We start from the raw sequence: 21105 nt of genomic DNA on the forward strand, positions 1-21105 counted from the left end.
GCAGAAAGTCAGTTCAGGATGAATTTAGGCATACAGATCTAAAAGGATTACCTGCAAATATTTAAAAAAGCAATATTTAAAGGTGTAAGTATCAGGACACATGTTTAATTTATTCATTCAGTTATTGAGACTGCACACATTATATACGGAAGGGCAACTAAGTAACCAGTTTTGAGCTCATTTAGCCATCTGTACATGCAACCACTAATTGCATGCAAAATTAGGCGCACAATAGCATACCTAAATTTTCTGAATATTTGGACTTTCAAGTTCTAGACTGAGCCTCCAAGACTGGCAGTTTGAAAGAAAACATTTTTTTTTTGTAAAATGCATAAATATGCAATTGAATTGGTGATTCAAACAGGAAACCTGAGATGCCATTTCATAGTCACTTTTCACAATATAATAAAAAAAATTTAATGTAGAAAATAAAGCTGATCTTTGGAACCTGCCCATCCCATTCACCTTTCCCACCTAGGATTTTGGGGATCTGGGCATTGGGGGGCTAATTTTCTTTTTAACTCATTGCCAAACTCCCTCAATATTTGGGAAAAATCAGACCATTCTGGGTGGGATTTACATAGGAGCCTAAGGGAAGTGGGACTAAAATCCCAGCTTTAGGTGCTGGAACTCTCTTAGGCTCCTTTGCAAATCCCAACCCCTATGACTATTTCAGGGTATGCCATCTACACAGCTGTTGATAGTTCTATGGCTGCAACAAGCTCCTAGTTTGTTTTCAGAAGCTGAGCCAACACCTCCACTGAACCACCAATATAACCTCTAGCCACATGTCTATAAAGTGATATAGAAATTCTAAAATTCTCAAAAATGCACATTTACCTTTGGTAAGTACAAAAAGCAAATAGGCTTGACTAATGTTTTGATCCTTAAATTTTTATTTCAATTTAATTTATTAATAGTCTTATCTATGGCATTCATCACTACAGTGACTCAACCCCTAAAAACTTTCATGAGCGTACAGTATCCCTACAACATGAGGGAAAGTAGCATTGTTAACTTCATTTTACATTTTAGGAACTCAGGAACAGAAAGATTATGAGACCTGCCTAAATTTACACAGTCTATGGCAGAACTAGGAACTGGAATCAGATCTCTCAAGTTCCTGTCCAGTGCTTTTAACCACAAAACCATCCTCCTCTTTTGCATATGAGTAAGGCTGCGACTCTGTCACAGAAGTCACGGATTCCGTGACTTTCCAGGACCATCATGCACCTTCCCCCTCAACCCCGCAGAGCACCAGCGAAAGTCTTGGACTGCACATTCGTGTGTGTTTCCCCCACCCCCCGAGCACCAGCGGTGCCCCCAAGCCACGTGCTCCCACCCTGTCCCAGAGCGCCCACAGCGCCCCCAGGAACTCCTGCCCCAGAGCACCTGTGTCGCCCCCACCTCAGAGCACCTGCATCACCCCTGGGGCCCCCACCCCAGAGCACTTGCGTCGCCCCCATCCCAGAGCACCTGCATCACCCCTGGAGCCCCTACCCCAGAGCACCCAAGATTTAGTCAGGGGTATATAGTACAAGTCATGGACAGGTCACGGGCTGTGAATTTTTGTTTACTGCCCATGACCTGTCCATGACTTTTACTAACAATACCTATGACTAGATCTTAGCCTTACCTATGAGAAATAAATCACTGAAATTAATGGGGGTCCCAAAGGAAGCCTCAGTCTCCCTCTCACTGGGTGAATATGCACATCAGCTTTCCAGACAAAAAATAAATAAATGTTTAAATACCATTGAACAAAAGCCTTCTAACATGATGCAGAAATGGCCTATTCAAAACAACTATGTATAAACAGTTTTCTATATGCAACTCTGCAAGGTCAAAGACCCAGAAGGGAACCTTGCTTGTAAGTGATTGTTTGTCACAGGTCTCTTTTCTCCCATCCTAGAAGAGACAGAGAAGACTGACAATGGTAATTACTTCATCTACCAGAAAGGAAAACATCTATCAAGGATAAGTACCAGCCGACCCACTTCCTGTCAGAGAACTTCGAAAGTAATAAACAAGTCCATTAAATCTCTCTCAATAAGCAGCATGTCTTAAAGGGGAAGGGAAGAATGCAGCATTAGAAAAACTAACTAACAGAGTTATCATCCTTGTTTTATGGCTCTCCCATTCTATCAGAGACAGTAGGGACTGGCAAGTGATGTAGCAAGCAGCGTACCAAAGAAGGTGGACGAACCTTAATGTACCACTTGAAACATTTTCCAGCTAAATTAAGTTCTTGGAAGCTGACAGGTCCAACTGATAAAGCTGGATAAATCCACATCCAGAAGACCTTGTCGATTTGAATGACTGGTGCCCCACATCAAGAAGTTATTATGCTCTTGCCAAAGTGACATTTAACACATTTAGGATGGGGGTATTTGGCCAAGTGATGTGGCAAAAAATAAAAAAATTTCATCTACTTACAGTGGTCTTAGAGACACCTGTTGCTGCAACAATCAAAATATAAAATAATGTTTTAACTCCCTCCCTATTTGTGGGTCAGATAGAACTTTAGGGCATGCTTTACGTAGAAGAGATATGGACAGCTCTTTCCTAAGAAAAGAGCTCAGAGCACCAAGAAGGCAAGTCAAAAGATTTGTTATGTGGAAATAAGAATTAACCTTCAGAAGAAATTTCTGGGAAGTGGAAAACACATACTACAATGATAAGCACAGGGCATATGTGCAGTCAGGTAAACACTGCCCTGTCCTTTAAAAATTAGGGGCAAAGGAAGAGAGGTAATCAAGAAATATCTGTGGAAAAGTGGCTATAACAAAAAGGGGTACAGGATGGACCTTAAAACATCTTGTACTGAATAATGATTTATAAGAGACCAATTTAGAATCCAAAACACTCTACCTCTTGCTCATAAGACAATACTTTGAGAGTTATATGATTGGTTTTTAGAGATTTTTCAGTGTCTTAGGATTCCGGTCAAGGCTTTTTTTCAGCCCAACTTAATTTTTTTTCCATACTTCAGTTCAATGGCTCTTAGTTTTCTTCAGCCAACAGTCTCAATTAAATACATACTGCCTACAATAGCCCTGAAAACATATGTATCCTAATACAGTAATAACTCCTAAGTGCATTTTTCCAAGTCTTTTCTGAGGACTTTGTCAATTCAAGAGAGTACAAGTAGGATTGTAATATCTAACTGCTGGCACAAGGCCTCTCCTGGAAGTAAATGCAGAGGAGAAAGCTGAAAAGTAATTAGCTGATTACGGTAGCACTCACACTATTGACAAAAGAAATTTTTCACACATACACATTTGTTGTTGTAAAGCTAACACTATCATTAGTGCATATAAATCTCCGGGTTTGTCTACATAGTACGTTAGTTCACATCAGCATGTTGCACACCAACTGGCTGCATGGATCCTGCTGGTGTACAAAGTTGCTTAATGCGCATTGATGTAGCCCTGTTTGAAATAAGCAATCATCAATGTGCATTAGGGAACTTTTAGTATGTTCCTGCAGGGTCCACATGGCCAGTTAGTGTTCAACACACTGGCATGCACAGGAATTTATACCCCAGCTGGTGCACACTAACACGCTATATCAGGAGTCAGCAACCTTTGGCACGCGGCTTGCCAAGGTAAGCACCCTGGCAGGCCGGGCCGGTTTGTTTACCTGCCGTGTCCGCAGGTTCGGCCGATCGCGGCTCCCACTCGCCGCGGTTCGCTGCTCCAGGCCAATGGGGGCGGCGGGAAGTGGTGCGGGCCGAGGGATGTGCTGGCCGCCGCTTCCCGATGCCCCCATTGGCCTGGGACGGTGAACCGCGGCCAGTGGGAGCCGCGATCGGCCGAACCTGCGGACGCGGCAAGTAAACAAACCGGCCCGGCCCGCCAGGGTGTTTACCCTGGCGAGCCGCGTGCCAAAGGTTGCCGACCCCTGCATTATATAGACAAGCCCACAGAGTTTATAAGTCAAATGCTTTTGTCACCAGAGAAAGAGCATTCCACATAAGAAAGCAGAGCTCCTGATACGCAAGTAGTTCAAAATGACCACACTCTTATCCAAGAGACCTCAGAAACATTTTTATTTACTCTCACTGTAAGATATAACTAACTTCTTAACCAGAAACAATGCAGAAATCGATAATTCATCCAACAGATTTTGGAGAACTGAAATTGCAAATTGCAGGTGGATACACTGAGTGAAACAGTATTTTGCTTCTATCAGGATAGATTATGCATGGAAATAGGTCTACTGTAAGAGTTTTTAAGAAAAGGTCTATGAAAAATGGTAAATATACACAGAAGAACATTCTTGACAGTAAGGTTTTCATACAAATTAACCAAACCAAAGTGGGATCTCGCTCCTTATACCCTTCTACTTCTACGTAATAGCAGAAGAAAATACGTTACCCACCTCTTGAAATTCCCTGCAACACTTATGGATATTAGGGAAGGATTGAGAATGGAGTTTCAGTCCTAACTCTGAATCTCTTTGATTTTGTTTGTCTGTGTTGTAACCCATAACCTTACTGTTATTTGACTACAAGTTTGTCTTGTTAGCAAAAGTTCCTTGCAGTAGTCCTAGGAAGAAGTTTTTGCACATTACAGATATCAACCCCAAATTTCTCAGATTCTTAAACACTTATAAAAAGAATAATTTGTCAAGGAAAAGTTAGTTGAATGCAATGACCAATAGGTGAACACTTTCTCCAGCATCATTTATATAGCCTTCACATCAAACAATTTCTTTGGCCATTACGTCTGATTAGAAACCAAAAGGCAATGGAAGGCTGCTCATTAGGACCTGGCAGAGATTGTGACTTGTTAGAATTCGATTATATACAACCTATAGCAGAAAAAGTAAAAACTATACAGTAAATTTTAAAAAGAGAAACAAGCAGTCATGATTAACTGCATATTCCATATGGCAATAATTTAATTACAAAGGGTAAAACTCAGCTTCCTTAATTTACTAGATAATTTACAAGTAATTTCCTTATATGGCTGGAGAGAAAGCACTTATGCATCCTTTGAAGCTGAAAGATAAATTGGCTTTGAAACAGAAATCACTGTTACTAACTGCAGTCGTAAAAGCCTAGCACCAGCAATTATTACACGTTCCCTTTTATATGGAAGATATTGCATTCTGTCATTGAGAAGTCAGAAAAGGTGTTTGTTCAAGCTACATAAATTAACAATGTACCTTTATAGGAAGAGAAAAGAAACAAATAAACTAGAAGACAGATAGGGCTTTTAACTCTTTTGAAAATGCTTAAAATGACATCAGATTATTATTAATGATGCTTCAATTTGCATGTTCTAGATAAGTATTAATTCAAACCCATTTGTCAATATATTCAGAGATCAGATGTAAGTGTGCTAAAAGTGTGAAATAGTAAATATTTTGGCTAACAGCCTTAATTGCTTTAGTGCCAGTTCTGATCTTATGCTACTAAAGAATAATTTTGCTCATAAAATCCAGACAAAGCTTGGGATGTTTCAGATTTCTGAAAGGATCTACACTTCAGTTAAATTAAAAAACAGCATATCCGGATGCGCATTATACAATGGGTGAACTTAATAAAGTTCCATCATTTTGAAAGTTTCTTTTAGTTCCAGAAATATTCCTTAAAAAAAAAAAAAAAATTAGGAATTTTCTGGAAACAGAAGACTTTCAGATCAGCAAACCTTTCTAAGGGTGCCTACTGCACAAAGGTAAATAGCAATGACAGTTATAATCAACCATTTTTTATGGGTCAGATCAACACTGAAAGAGCTGGTTTTGTTCTTTTGAATATTTCATACTCATTGTGTTTACTTTGTGTGTATATTTATTCATTTATTTTTAACCGAAAAAGGGCAATCTACCATATTCAAACTAAGATCCAGTACAAAGCTCTAACATAAGATGCTTGCAAATAAACTCAGGCTTTGTCTACACTACCACTTTTGTCAGTCAGGGGTGTGAAAAAAACCACACCCCATGACCGACATAAGTTTCACCGGCAAAAGTGCTGGTGTGGACACGCTATGTCAGTATGAGAGGCTCTCCTGCTGACATAGCTAACGCCACTCGTTGTGGGTGCTTTAATTATGCCAGCAGGAGAGCTCTCTCTCTCCTACTAACAAAGAGTGGCTACATGGGAGACCTTACAGCGGTACAGCTGTGCTGTTATAAGGTCCGTAGTGTAGACATAGCCTCACATGCACCATCTGCTGAGGATCTAGACACAGTAATAGGCAATACACAGTGATAAGAATGTGATACTAAGTGATGAGCGTGGTTAAATGCCAATCTCAAGCCAGTATATACTAACCTTTCTTTAATTTTTAAAAAGGAACACACACTGCAGTACAAAAAATTGGAGCAGGGGTTATTTCTTCTAGCACCTGACCCAATATGAACAGAGGTTTGTTTTTTTCCTTTTCAAAAACTGGGAAGCATTTAACTGTCACTGTAATACAACATCTGGAAGTCTTTAGGTTAGCATGAGAGAGGTAAGTTTATGACAGAATTCATATTGGCAGAAACCATGACTTCACCTTGCCCTGATTCTCTGACCTCCATTTTTGCTCTCTCTGTCCACTCTAAGGCTGGGTCTACACTACCCGCCTGAATCGGCGGGTAGAAAATCGACCTCTCGGGGATCGATTTATCGCGTCCCGTTGGGACGTGACAATCGATCCCCGAATCAACGCTCTTACTCCACCAGCGGAGGTGGGAGTAAATGCCGTCGACGGGAAGCCGCAGAGGTCGATTTTGCCGCCGTCCTCACAGCGGGGTAAGTCCGCTGCGATACGTCAAATTCAGCTACGCTATTCACGTAGCTGAATTTGCGTATCTTAAATCGACTCCCCCCTGTAGTGTAGAGGTAGCCTAAGTCTTTGTTCTCAGCAGCAATCTGAAGAGCAGTCAGTTCACACCTGCCTTCCCTTTGACTTCAGCTCAAAAGAGTCAGTTTTTTGGGGAAGTATGGAGTAAAATATGGCATATAACATAAGCTACTTCAGTCTATGTTCTCATTTAGATGATTGTGCTTTATTCAAATGCACTGGATTCATGCAGGTTTGAATAATTTGTTTTACACTAAATGTTATAAAAATATACTGTTCTTAACTATATATCCATGGGGTATTGTGTAGGTCTTGGTAAGAAGGTGTCATATACCATGACGTGCAAGCCATAACTACAATGTCCATTTGAATGGAATAAAGACAAATAATTAACTCTATCACCACGTTTCTGGAAAGGACAAAAATATGCAGTATTAAATAGGATTAGCTAATGTCTTCTACAAATGATGGATTTTAGCTATCATTTACTAGAGAAATCTGATACTTAGGAAATGTTCTAATAAGGAAGGGAACAGGATCAATGCCTTACACGAAAGAAGCTTTTTACACTTAGTAGGACATATTTATTCCTTGAAATACACCCTTAGTCGAAACAGTAACACACCATCTTTACATTACTATATGACTAAATATCTACACAACATAGGAAAGTTACTTCCTAGCACTACACTAAATGGTCCTCAAAATACATAATCATGAAAAGTATGGACAAAAATGCAGTTTATTGGTATTCATTAATTTCTCAACAGTGACAAAAGATTAATATCATATTGTGTCTGAGGATGTTTCAGCAGCACTTTAAAGGAGAATGACTTAAAAACATCTGGAACGGATTTAAGTTTCCATGATAGGTCTAAAGATTTGGAAACTTAATTTAATTTCCTGCAGATTTTATGAGGAGCTAGCAAACATCTATTTTTAGAAATACATGTGTGCTTTCACAAAAAGCTGATGTCTATTAAGAGATCGTTAGCCACTTCTAATTTCACCACTTTCAACCATAGTTAGATTAACATTGGCTGGTATTAAATGCTAGATTATCAACAGTTTCACTTCTAGAGCATGAGCTGTTTTTATACTAAATCACTTCAAGACCTCCTACTTTTTGTAGCTGAGGTCAAATGTGAGAAGTGCTATATTTACTGAGCTTCATGAGTCACACAAAGTGAACCTTGTACTTTTTATACAAAATACAGTCACCAAATAATCATGAATTGTTCAAGCTAGCCATATGTTGTATTTATCTGTTTTTCCGACAGAATTTTACATCTGGAATTTATAAGCCACACTCTTAAGTATCATATGGGTATTTTTATAAACTGGTTTCTATTTTTCTTTAAGCCTTCTATTACAAAAATATGACTTTTGATATTTTACTGATGCTGGTTAATACAAGAGTTACAAAATACTGAAAAGTTAGTTGAATCAATAATACTACATAACAGTTTAAACATGCAAGTGCTCTGACATATCAATTAATTCCTTTGTTTTAAAAATACAGCCCTTTAGTAATATAAACAGATGAAAGACCATACCAGATTGCGGTCTGTTATATTCACAATATGCAACCTATTTTTACATTTCATATTAATCAATTTATAGATTTTAAAATGCTAAGTTTTACTATAATGCAGGCAAATTTTGAAGGAAAACCATAAATATAATGTCAAATTAAGGCAAGGATCATATGAACATAATGCTGTTTTTGAGGTAAAAAGATAATTAATAAAAGAAATAAGTCACAGGAAATGGTCAGTAACTGAAGCACCAAAGCAAAATGTTCAGCACTGAACATTCAGAATTGAACAGAACAAAAAGGATTAGGGCAACTTATTTATCCTTCAAAGAAGTAAGTATATGTGTGTGGGGGGGGAGGAGTGTGGGAATTTGTCACAGGCATAAGAATGGTTCTTAGCTATCACTGGTCTGAGATGAGGATTTGGAAAAGTTTATTGGTTGGGAAAGAATCTGTAGTGCTCTAAAGTATTTCCAGTCTTAACAGGTTGAGAGATAATCAACCTTCAAAATCACAATAATTTCCAAATACCATTTTGATTAACTACCCTCCTACCCCCTCAAAAAAGTCAACTATGATATGATTTTAGCAACCAATATCAAACAGACATTACAATATGCTTGTAAGCACTCTGGGGCAGAGATATGTAATTTTATGATTGTATACAAAACCTAACGCAATGGACCCCAATCCTGATAAGGGCCTCTCGATGCTACCAAACCACAACACAAATAGTTCATAATAATAATAATAATGATAAAAACCACACCACAAGAAAACTGGGATTACAAGTTTTTCCACTGTGGGGAAAGCATTTCCAATCCTTGCGGTTCACGAAACACTGGACCCTAACATTGCCATTAGTCCCTCCTGATGGTGATGCCTTCCTGGCAGTGGTCCAGGATCGAATATAAAACAGGGATTCAGACCAGTTTAACTTTCAATCACTGATTTCTCCCACTGATGCATTTTTCCCCCTTCCTGATTGAAGGGTCACAAATATTGCAATTAAAATGGCCTAGTCCTTTTTCCATCTTCAATCCACTTAAACCATGAAGATAAATATTAGCTTAAAACTTTGATTTCTTATTGATTTTAATCAGATCTGAATGATTTCTACATCTTTTATATACTTAATGACCTCAGGATTCAAGGCTCTATGAACTGAACCATTAACACAGTCCTACCTAGAACATTGCCTGAAGGCACTTCTTCTAGATCCTCCAGTCCTCTTCCCATCAGCAAATAGAGATTCGCTAATGTACAGCAAGCCATGTGAGGTATTGATGGCAGATCATCTGCAGCAGAACAACCTGACGGTAACTAGGCACAGAGAAAAATAATCAATGTTGGATATTTATCTCTAAGTAATTGCTATTAACTTGATTCTGAGGTGACTCTAGACCTCCAGAACTGACAAAATACAAACTTACAGCATGTTTAGTTTAACAAAGTTATCTGTCAGAAGAAATTCTGATAAAATAATTTGATTAACACTGATTTCTAAATCAAACTTGTGGGTAAACAGGGTTCATACAGGGAACCCATGAAAAATTACTGTTAGAATGACATAGTAGCAAGAGTATAATGTAATTTGTTACTTTTGTTAATTTTTAGAGAGCATATTTATCTCAGAACATTTTTTATTTTAAGGATAACACAAATATTTTCATAAGTATAAATTAGCTTATATGAACACAGTTCCAAAATACCAAAAGCCAAAATTTAACACAATTCATTAACTAGTATTTTCCCCCGCAAAGGGAAACATTTTCTTCCTAATCATTTTCTTGAGATCTTCTATTGGTCTAGATCAGGGGTCGGCAACATTCGGCACGCAGCTCGCCAGGGTAAGCACCCTGGCGGGCCGAGTCAGTTTTATTTACCTGCTGACGTGGCAGATTCGGCCGATCGCGGCCCCGACTGGCCGCGGTTCGCCGTCCCAGGCCAATGGGAGTGGCGAGAAGCGGCGTGGGCGAGCAATGTGCTGGCCGCGGCTTCTCGCCACCCCCATTGGCCTGGGACGGCGAACCGCGGCCAGTCGGGGCCGCAATCGGCCGAACCTGCCGCGTCAGCAGGTAAATAAAACTGGCCCAGCCCGCCAGGGTGCTTACCCTGGCGAGCCGCGTGCCGTACGTTGCTGACCCCTGGTCTAGATATTGGAGTTAGCAATGGAGACAGTACTCAAACTATTTTGACGATGTTAACTCTGAACATAGCTGAAATTTCAAAAACAGTCAAAGAACACCTTCACAGCAGCATATTTGAAAGATATTAGAATATAAGGAGATAGAGGGTCTGAGAGTAATAGAGTCTGGACTGGAATAGAAGATCTTGGAGAAGAAAGTTACCAAATAGGAAAAGTTTCACATTTTCTCTTCAATCTTCTGTGTCAGTCCAGACAGTATTTATGAAATAGAAGGGAAGGATTAGTGTTAACAATGCACTGCAAGATGTTCTGTCTGAACGCCATGTCCACAGAAGCTAAATTTTCAAGTGACCTCTAATTTTGGGTGTCTAACTTCAGTCATGTAGAGCCTGTGTTTTATAAGTTCAGAGCACTACCAATTCCAACTTTAACTAAAGTCAGTACGAGTTTCAAAAGCTCAGCAATTCTGAAAATTAGGCCATAGCTGTCTGGAGTTGGACAACCAAAATCAGCTGTCACTTTTGAAAATTCAGGCCTAATTCTATAATGCATTAAAGCATAAAGTGCAGCTCAAGTAGTTACATTAAATATCAAAAAAGATGTGTCCATTTTCTCTGTTCTAGAAGAGACCATTGATCTAGTAGACTAATCTCAAAGATTTTAGTATTTCCTTTCCACTAATGCAGTAAGCCTCTTGGAGGAATTATTTTATCCAATTAGGTAAAATAAACTTGGCAGAGCCCTTGTGCAGAATGAATATACTTTCTGACATTTACGGTCTTGAACCTTCCTAAGATAAATCATGTTCTAGTAATGTACAAACATTCCTGGCTTCCTAAGTGTTACTCGGATAGGACAAAATAGGGTAAAAAGCCTTGTCATGACTGAAATACAAGGAATTGACTTTTGGTGAGTGTGGAAGAATCCCCGCACTACTTGATCCAAAGTAAAAAATATGATTGCAACACAGGCATTAAAGTTCACTAACTTGTCTAGCTGAGCAGACATCTGTTAGAAACAAAACTCTGACAAATCAAGTGGGCTCCCTTCCAGAATTTCAAAGCCTCTCGGAATGCCTTCTAAGGAACATGTCATCATGCTCCCTGCTAGGAGATGGGGAAGTGCTAATGAGCAAACAGAGTGGAGGGGTGAGAGGAAATGGAGCACAGTTTGGCTTTGAAAGGTGGAGAGCTGGAAGGAAAACAAGAAAGAATGCAAGTGTGAGAGACTCCTCTAGTTTCCTCCCAATGAAGGGAGGATCTATGCCACTGAAGGAGGATCACAGCACTGATGACCTGAAAGCCATTCATACCTCCCTCAGAGCTTAGTTAGCTGCACATTATGGGATTTCCAAACCCAAAAAGGTGATCCTCTTAAAAAAATACCTTAGATGAAAAAGCAACAATAAAAACAATTTGGCATAATTTAACAGAAAAAGGAATTTAGAAACATCACAGTAACCTTCCTAATACCTACTTAGTATAAGCATGAACTTAAAACCTCCTGCTACAGCATCCAAAAAAATCCCCCAACAGATGCTAATCATTACAAAGTAGTTTTATTTATTTATTCTGAATTCAAAACTTAGGTCAGTTCTCCTGTCTGTGCTTGTGTGTCACAATCCAATTATAAAATTGGAATTTGCACACCGAAATACTGATTCTAGCAATTCACCGAAGCTAACAGTAAATAAATATGTTTTAAGTAAATTCTGTGCATGTGCAAGTGTATTTTCAGACAGTGCCTGTGTGTGTTCTGTATGATGATATCTACATCAAATTCTATTTTTACCTTTCCAAATTTCAAATTAAATTCCACCAAAATTTATTAAAATGTATGCATTTATTAGAAATCTTTATGCATTTATCTGAAAGCACAGAACTGAGCACCCTTCACTAGCCTGAAATTAAACCAAGATACTTTGTGCACATTAAGTTTTAAATAGTCAGCTGTCCCTTCCTCCTCATAAAAGTGACCTGCAAAGAAAAAAGAACTTGGACTTGAGTTCTATCTTTATAAAGAAGCAGAGAAAGTTCAGAATATTCACCTCCCACAACTTTTTTCTTCCTGCTTATATTTTACATTAGAAATTCAGGTTCTGTCTAGCTTGAAAGACTCTGAGATGACTGCAAACCTAGTGAACTAATTACCTTCCCAGAGTCAAAAGAGTGCAAGTTGAGTAACTGAGAAAATAATTTTTAGCTAAAGCAAAACTCAATATGATGAGAAGTGAATTATCTGATATTCCTAAGGTAAAAAACACCAAAAATGAAAACTTTACACAAAAACTTTCAGGCTTTCTTTATTATTATGAAGCAGCTAAAAATGGCACAGGCCTAAATTCTTTGAAATCCTTTGCAGTCATCTTTAAGCTACCCTATTGGCTTAGTTCTAACATTTGGAAAAGGCTAACTGTTATAGTCATCAAGCTAAGGTTTATCATCAGATTTTTTCCAGTAAAATCAAAGGATGATCCATTATGAATTGATCAGCTCTCAAAAAAAAAAATGTGATAGATAGATAGATAGATATAGATAGATAGATAATCACATCACAGCTGTAACTCCATGGAATAATTATATAAACCCTAACCTAGAGCGTAGTCTGTGTCTCCCATAAGAGCAAGGGCCCAATCACATATTGATAAAAAGGCATCTCTTACATACTAGGCAAAATCCTATCTTTCATAGATTAATGTTCAGAAACCTTGATTTAGAAGCCTTCAAAACTTAAGTAACTGCCAGCTCATTGCTATCAGACAACATACAACAACATTCAGATACAAGCTAATTGATTAAAATAGTCACACAGGAGTATTACAAGTCACATGAAAAATAACTAATGTAACACACACTATACATAGATTTTATACACACTCAAGAACAGGATACACGACATACAAAACCACCAATACTTACTTCATTAAATTTCCACTTGGAGCTGCAATGCAAGTGAGACTGATAGTCCCTCATTTTAGAATCTATGATTAGGCACATAATGCTTAGTTTTGTTATAATAAAAAATACTAAGTAAAATTTTGGCAATTAGTTTCCTAAGTCACTTTGACATTTCTGGAAAAAAAAATTACCCCTAATTATTAATTGGTGAACAGCATTTAAAAAGCTGTTTGTTATCAATGTTGTGAAACAATCCCAAACGATGTTAACATTTTACTATCACCTCTTACCTTGTTCAAAGATTCAGCAGGATCATATTTTGGTCCCAGAACGAAGATCTTTTGCCCTCTTCGCACCACACCACTGAACACTCTAGCAAAAGCAATGAAAGACTCCTTGTCTGCTTCTTGTTTCACAGTTTTTAGGGTCATGCTCTCTGTTTGACTAGTGAGCTCCTGCTCATCACCTAATCAAAGTTAAACAATAATGAAGTGTAAAAACAGTTTCTGTAGCATCTTGAGGAAAAAAAATAATGAATCACAGCGCCCAATCACTTGCAAAGAAATAGTAGGAGAAAGCAAGGAACTGCTGTTATGACTCAAGAGTCAGGCCTAAGCCACACATTTTTTGTACTGGTGTAAACATTTAGGTTAGGGGCAAGATTTTTGTATCAAAATATAGTTTTAGCAGCTTAACCCCTATGGTGGACAGAATTATATTAGTACAAAGGTGCCTAACACTAACATAGCTTATTCCCCTCCCACATAGGAATCTCTCTGCAGATATGAAGCACTGACATAACTGCGCCCACACCAGGGGGGGTGTACTTGGGGTGAAGGCGTACAATGTGTATGTGTAGACAAGTCCTCGGACAAAGCATTACTAAGAACCACAGAGCCAAATGTCCCTACCAGATGTTCTTTTAAATAGACAAATTAAATGCTTTTAGGAGGTGAAGGAGGTTGGTGGAGACAGTCTGTAAGTAATGCCGCTACCATTAGGGATTAACCTTTTCACTTATTTAAAAGTCCAGTTTACTGTAATCATGAACACTTAACAGGCTATTTACATATAACGACATTCAGGTTAAAGATAATAGTGATACTGATTGACTAATTTGATTGGCTATTTGCGCCAACCCCTTCCTCCCTTTCCTTTACACTCTCTTCACCTTACTCTCACACCACCTGGCCTCTAGGCTCCTCTCTTTCCTTCCCTCCCTTTTCATCCCTGCCCTACCCTCTTATCGACTTCCCTTGTCTTTCCATCTAGTTAATCCCACTTCACCAAACCACATCTAGAACATTTAAATAACCAAACAAAAATTCCTGGCACTAATATGGTATCTGCAAACCATCACTCTGTTTGTGAATACTATCCCTTTGTCTTGTCTATTTAGATTGCAAACTCTTCGGAAAGGTAGTCTCTCTTATTCTATGTTTGTACGGTGCATACCCAGAACAATCAGGTCCTGTTCTCAGCTGACCCCTAAGCACTACTGTAATAAAAGCAAAGTATTTCCCCATGAGAAAAATGGATGACAAAAGACAGTCCTGAGAAATACTGTACCTTTTGTCTCACAAGTCTTCACAGTCCGTTCAGATTCATTTCCAGAAAGGGCGTGTTCTGGTAGCTCTTGTCCTTGACTGGCTATCAATTTTTCTGCATGTCTTTGTCTTGCAAGCTCACGTCTTTGAGCAATTACTTCTTGTGTTAAAGGCCTATATTCCATTTAAAATCATTAACATTTGAAAATACCATTCATTTTCCAATAAATACAAAGGAACTGCAATATTATGTCTGAGACAGACAAAACTGAACTTAAATTTCCAAAAAAAATTTCAAGGTTTGTTAGTGAAGCATTTCCAGCAGTTTTTAAGGCAGTAATAAAATACCCTATTCTTCTGCTACATCCAGGAGGAATCTATTATGCTACATTTCTGCTGATACTTGTGGTGTTAAAATAAACCCATCGCATGTGTAACTGTTCTGAGAATTATCACTCTTTTGGTGAATAGTGACTTGATAAGTCATGATAATTAGAATCACAAGCTAGTACTATTACAGTAATAGCGGAGAATAAAATGGAGTAAGTATGCAGTTTAGAAATATTTATATCACACTAACTTTGAACAAATTGCAAGAAAAATTATTTTCTAGCCAACTATCAGTGAATACATTCATTTTAGATTACTTGTACTATTTTGGCATTCAAATTTATTTCTCAGCCAAGACTGGAAGCTACCCAGAGCGAAGAAAAGGTTTTGTTTGGTTTACTCACTAGCTTAGAGGGCGATATGTACCCTAAATAGCATGTGAAACCATTACTTTAGTGAGCTGAACAGGAAACAATGAGGGAACAGCTAAAAAAAAAAAAAATCCTAACAAATACTCTGAGTGAAATCCTGGCTTCACTGAAGTCAATGGCAGTTTTGCCACTGACATCAATGGAACCAGGATTTTACTTCCTGTATTTACATTTCCTTCATACATCAATTCACTGGATACTTCTACCTTACACTAATCCAAATTAATTCCTATCCAAAATAACTGCATCTTATGTGTCTTGTGGAGCAAAGAAATTGCGTTTAAACAGCCGAAGAGAATTTTAATATTCTGGTACTACGTCTCATTAGTCCATAGTCCCCCTTTCCTTAAAAAACAAAACAAAAAAACTATATTACAAACAAAAACAAATATACTAAGTCACAAGCAGAATGACCAGGAAAAACTAGATTTAAAAAATTTAACTACAAGGATAGTTAGCCCTTAGGGAATCTTTATTGTTTTTATTTTCCTTAGCAGCATAATTCCTTCCAAAAGGTAATTTAGGTAGAACTGTTTCTAAATACAATTATACAATTTTTCTCAGACATTTTCATTGCATATCAATGGCTTATTTTTAAATTATCTGTGCATTTTTCAAAATCTGGCCATAAATAAAACTTGTGATATGAGGCACTCAAATATGTGGAGGCCATATAAACACTTAATTTCAGTCCAACCACAGTCGCTCCCCGAATACCTTCCATTAGCTTCTTCTCTATGATGGCTCATCAGTGATCTGATGGCTCATCAGTGATCTGTACCTGTGATCTCTTTCATGGGCACTGTTTCCAAGTGACAGGCCTCTGCCTGAACTCCTTCCAGAGGGGAACTCTGCAGTTCGTTAGGCTATAACCACCTCTATTCCCACTGTACCACCAGAGTTACAGGGTAAGTGGTACTTTATATCCCCTTGTAATCTCTCATGAGGGCATCCTCAGATGACAGGTTTTGCTACCTTCACCTCTTTTAGGGTAGAACCCACAGTTCTACCAGTCTCCAACTGGATCATGGGATAGCAGTCCCACTGTTTCCAATTGTGTTAAAAGGGCTGGCCCAACTGTAGTTGTTAACTGCCAGATGCTTCTCTCCAGGAGCATGTGACCAGTGGCCGATTAGAGTGACTCAGAACAGCTCCTTCCAAACAGATGTATTGTCCATATGCTCAGAGGTCCATGGCAAACAGAGAAAAGGGTGAAGACACAAAAGATCTACATGTCTGGGTCCCACCCAAAACTCAAACTCTCAAAGCTTAGGTGAGCTGCCCAGTCACCTCAGACACATCACTGTGGCCTGGTCTACATGGGGGGGGGGGGGGGGGGGGAGAAATCGATCTAAATTACGCAACTTCAGCTACATGAATAACGTAGCTGAAGTCAATGTACTTAGATCTACTTACCGCAGTGTCTTCACTGCAGTAAGTCAACGGCTGACACTCTCCCGTCGACTCCGCCTGCTCCTCTTGCCTTGGTGGAGTACTGGAGTCGACGGGAGAGTGCTCGGCAATCAATTCATCGCGTCTAGACTAGACACGATAAATCGACCCCCACTGGATTGATCACCGCCCGTCAATCCAGCAGATAATGTAGACAAACCCACAGAGTCTCTGCCTTACTTCCACATCCCTAGAACATGCAGCAAGGTATAGAACTATTTCTGGGCAGGGAGAGACAGGCTGCCCTCCTGCACTCACTCTCAGTCCCTCCCCCTGAGCAGCTGCTGGTTGAACTCCACCTCCTTCATTCTCTTGGCAGGGTTATTTAAGGGATTAGTGTTCATCTGATTTTAGGATCTGACTCTGGAAAAAATCAGCCAGATTAACCTGACTGGAAACAGGCAGGTAGGTAGGTAGGTAGATATTTCCCAATGAACAGCTATCCCACTGTCCTGTTATGGACTGCTGGTATTTTCCCCAGGGGGTATCTTATCTCTGTTATTGTTTCAATTCCTCCTTGTTTTCAGCTAATAGCCTTCTTTGATTTAACTCCACGAAGTCAGACAAAAAAATATATCAAACAGGTAAACTGAGAGACACATAATAGTAATAGTGTCAAGTATCAGGGGGTAGCCGTGTTAGTGTGTATCTACAAAAACAACAAGGAGTCTGGTGGCACCTTAAAGACTAACAGATTTATTTGGGCATAAGCTTTTGTGGGTAAAAGCCAATCGCTGTAGCAAACCTCGTTGCCTACTCTGTCCCCATATCTACTCTGGCGACACCATCAGAGGACCCAACCACATCAGCCACACCATCAAGGGCTCATTCACCTGCACATCCACTAATGTTATATATGCCATCATGTGCCAGCAATGCCCCTCTGCCATGTACATTGGCCAAACCGGACAGTCCCTCCGCAAAAGAATAAATGGACACAAATCAGACATCAGGAATGGTAATATACATAAGCCAGTAAGTGAACACTTCAATCTCCCTGGTCATTCTATTACAGATTTAAAAGTCACTATCATTGAACAAAAAAACTTTAGAAACAGATTTCAAAGAGAAACAGCAGAACTAAAATTCATTTGCAAATTTAACACCATTAATCTGGGCTTGAATAGGGACTGGGAGTGGCTGGCTCATTACAGAAGCAGCTTTTCCTCTCCTGGAATTGACACCTCCTCATCTATTACTGGAAGTGGACTACATCCACCCTGATTGAATTGGCCCTGTCAACGCTGGTTCTCCGCTTGCGAAGTAACTCCCTGCTCTCCATGTGTCAGTATATAATGCCTGCATCTGTAACATTCACTCTATGCATCTGAACAAGTGAGGTTTTTACCCACGAAAGCTTATGCCCAAATAAATCTGTTAGTCTTTAAGGTGCCACCAGACTCCTTGTTATAATAGTAATAGAAAACACTACAGAACTCCCTCATCCTCCATATTATATGATGACATTCAATTCAAAGTCCTCCTCACATTCAAGGCCCCACATGATTTTGCCTCCACCTAGATCTCTACTCTCATTTCCTCTTAGTCTGTACATCTTCAAATCCTATTGCCTTTCTTTCCTTTTTTTCTCTTCCTTTGTGGTTCAAAATTCTCCTGCTACCCCATAGGCTGGGAAGATTATCCCTCCTCTTGTACACCAATTACCTCTCCTCTTCTTCACAGCTTCTGATAGTACTTTCAATGTTGTCCTCATAAATCGTTCCCTTTCCTCAACTATTGAGGCATGTCTTGTCTTGGTTTTTCCCAAGAAAAATCTCTTTAGGGTATTTTGTAAACATGTAAATTGTAATGTAAACATGTTTAGGGCATTTTGTAAACACGTTTTGTAAACATGTACTTTTATGGAATTATATAAATGGCTTTTAATATTACCACTATGTGTATACCAGGTCCTCCATGTGTGGTGGTGAATGGCTTTGAAATTTAATGCTGCAAAATACATTGTTGTTAAGAGAAGATTTCTAACTGTTATATCTAATGTTAAAAAAATAAAGCAAAAGCCACAAGGAAACTTGAGCAAAAAGTGCTCAAGACTGTCCTAGTCGCCTTAAAACCTGTTCAGATTTTTCTCCCACCCCCAATTCTCTCTCCACCAACTTCTCTTCACTAATAACTAGACAATAAGCAAAAATTTTACAGGACCAGTATGGTGAAAGTCGGGAACCTAATAATCCCCTCTCTTTATAGTGCTAAAAAGAAGAAGAAAATGACAAATGAAGGTCATGACACACTACAAATCTGTAGCACAGATGTTTCAATAGGCACAAAGAGGTGGTTTAAAACTTTGCAGGCCCTAATATGATGCCCGGGATCCTAAGGTTCGGGATCATTACTTTAAGGAATTGCATTTTCCATGAAAAATGGATGAAGGGTCCATCCAAATTGGTATTCAAGCCTGAGGAGATTACTTTTTGCTCATGTGTTTCAATTATTAAATCCTCACATGTAACTTTCTTTTTAAAATAAATACTGACTAAATGTTAGCAGTTCTTTCTGAGAGAACGCATAGCTCAACAACTATCACTACCCAAATAAATCCACTTTATTGTCCCACTTCTTAATTCTGAAGCTGACAACTGCGGTCATCTTCTCAATCAAACAGCAACCTTATGGATTTTTATACTTTCATAGATATTTACAACTTTAACTACATCTTAAAGCTTTTTCCCTAAAATTCAGATTAGTGAAGTAATATACTATTAGTGATATTGTTTATATATTTAAGGTTCGTTTACTCTCTCACTGTAGGCAAATCTTTAATGTTATGCAATGATGATAATTACCAATTGTTTATTAGAAATAGATCCCATCATAATGCTGCAAAACTGGAGAGAAACTATGGTCAGTGTTGGTAGTAAAGGGGAAAAAAGGAAAGAACCGACAAAACAAAGAGGTGGAATACTTCCAATTATATTTCAATTCTGGAAACAAATAATAATATCTAGTTAAAATTTAAGGGCCACACACACGCACAATTCTATTAATGTTTTGGTGCCAAGCTGTGCATCATGAAGAATCACTTCAAAGCCATAATGGTACTTGACCAAAGTAGGTCATAACGCATCTTGATATCATATATGCCCCTAATTCATTTTGTTTTGTTTGGGTAACATTTTAGGATTTACTAGAATTTAGCTAGTGAGACCCCCCCCGACTTCAGAAAAGCACTTAAGCATGTGCGTAAGTCCATCCCTATTCAGGATAGCATGTGCTTCAATCATGACTTCAATTAAGTGCTGTCCTGAATAGAGATGGACTTAAGTACATGCTTTAGGCTCCAATTCAGAAACCACTTAAAGCATTTCTGCCTGCTTTATGGATCTGGAGAGAAGTAGAAAGCCTATTCTGAGAAAGTGAGAAGAGGGCAGTTAGGAAAGGAGTGCTCCCATATGGGGGGCAGCTTAGAAGAAAAATTTTCCTTCTCCCTCCAATCTGTCCATGTAAAGATCACTCTTCAAATAAACCCACTTTGTTGTGTGTGTCTCCCCCCAGCCCATATTTGAATTTCCAAGCTGACTACTGTTGTGTTCTCAACCAAACATGTAATATTAAGGCTTTTGACACTTTAATAGATATTTACAACTTCAACTACATTTTAAAGATTTTTCTTATATCTAATCTCCACTGGATACATACACAAAAAATTGGTTTGACCCAAGAACAAGTTGTCACCTTCATTAGCACAGTGCTGGAGCAGAGCTTTACTACAGATTCCAAGAGAAGAATGAAATCTAATGGGTCACTAGCAACACTCCCTGAAACATCTGGTTATCTTTGGAGGTCTTCCAAAAGTACTGCCTACGCCCAACAATATTTAGTTTATGAGAGGTCATCAGATTAGAGAGATGACATGGCGTTATTATTCATTATTCGATCAAGAATTAAGTAGTCATCTCAACTGATTAAACAATTTCACTTTCCATCACTGCTTATATGAT

General features: G+C 38.7%; 1 protein-coding gene across 2 annotated transcripts in view; it reads right to left on the reverse strand.

Moving 5' to 3' along the window:
• Positions 1–21105, reverse strand: part of EFL1 (elongation factor like GTPase 1) — a 152486-nt gene that overhangs the window by 86782 nt on the left and 44599 nt on the right. For both annotated transcript variants that reach the window (XM_054042703.1, XM_054042702.1), the window contains exons 13-15: positions 14956–15107; positions 13677–13852; positions 9528–9663 (exon numbers count right to left, since the gene is read on the reverse strand). In XM_054042703.1, coding sequence (XP_053898678.1) covers positions 9528–9663; positions 13677–13852; positions 14956–15107 — 464 coding nt within the window. The remainder of the gene's footprint in view (positions 1–9527; positions 9664–13676; positions 13853–14955; positions 15108–21105) is intronic.

This window comes from Malaclemys terrapin, chromosome 10 (assembly GCF_027887155.1).
Source record: "Malaclemys terrapin pileata isolate rMalTer1 chromosome 10, rMalTer1.hap1, whole genome shotgun sequence".
Classification (NCBI taxonomy): Eukaryota; Metazoa; Chordata; order Testudines; family Emydidae; genus Malaclemys; species Malaclemys terrapin.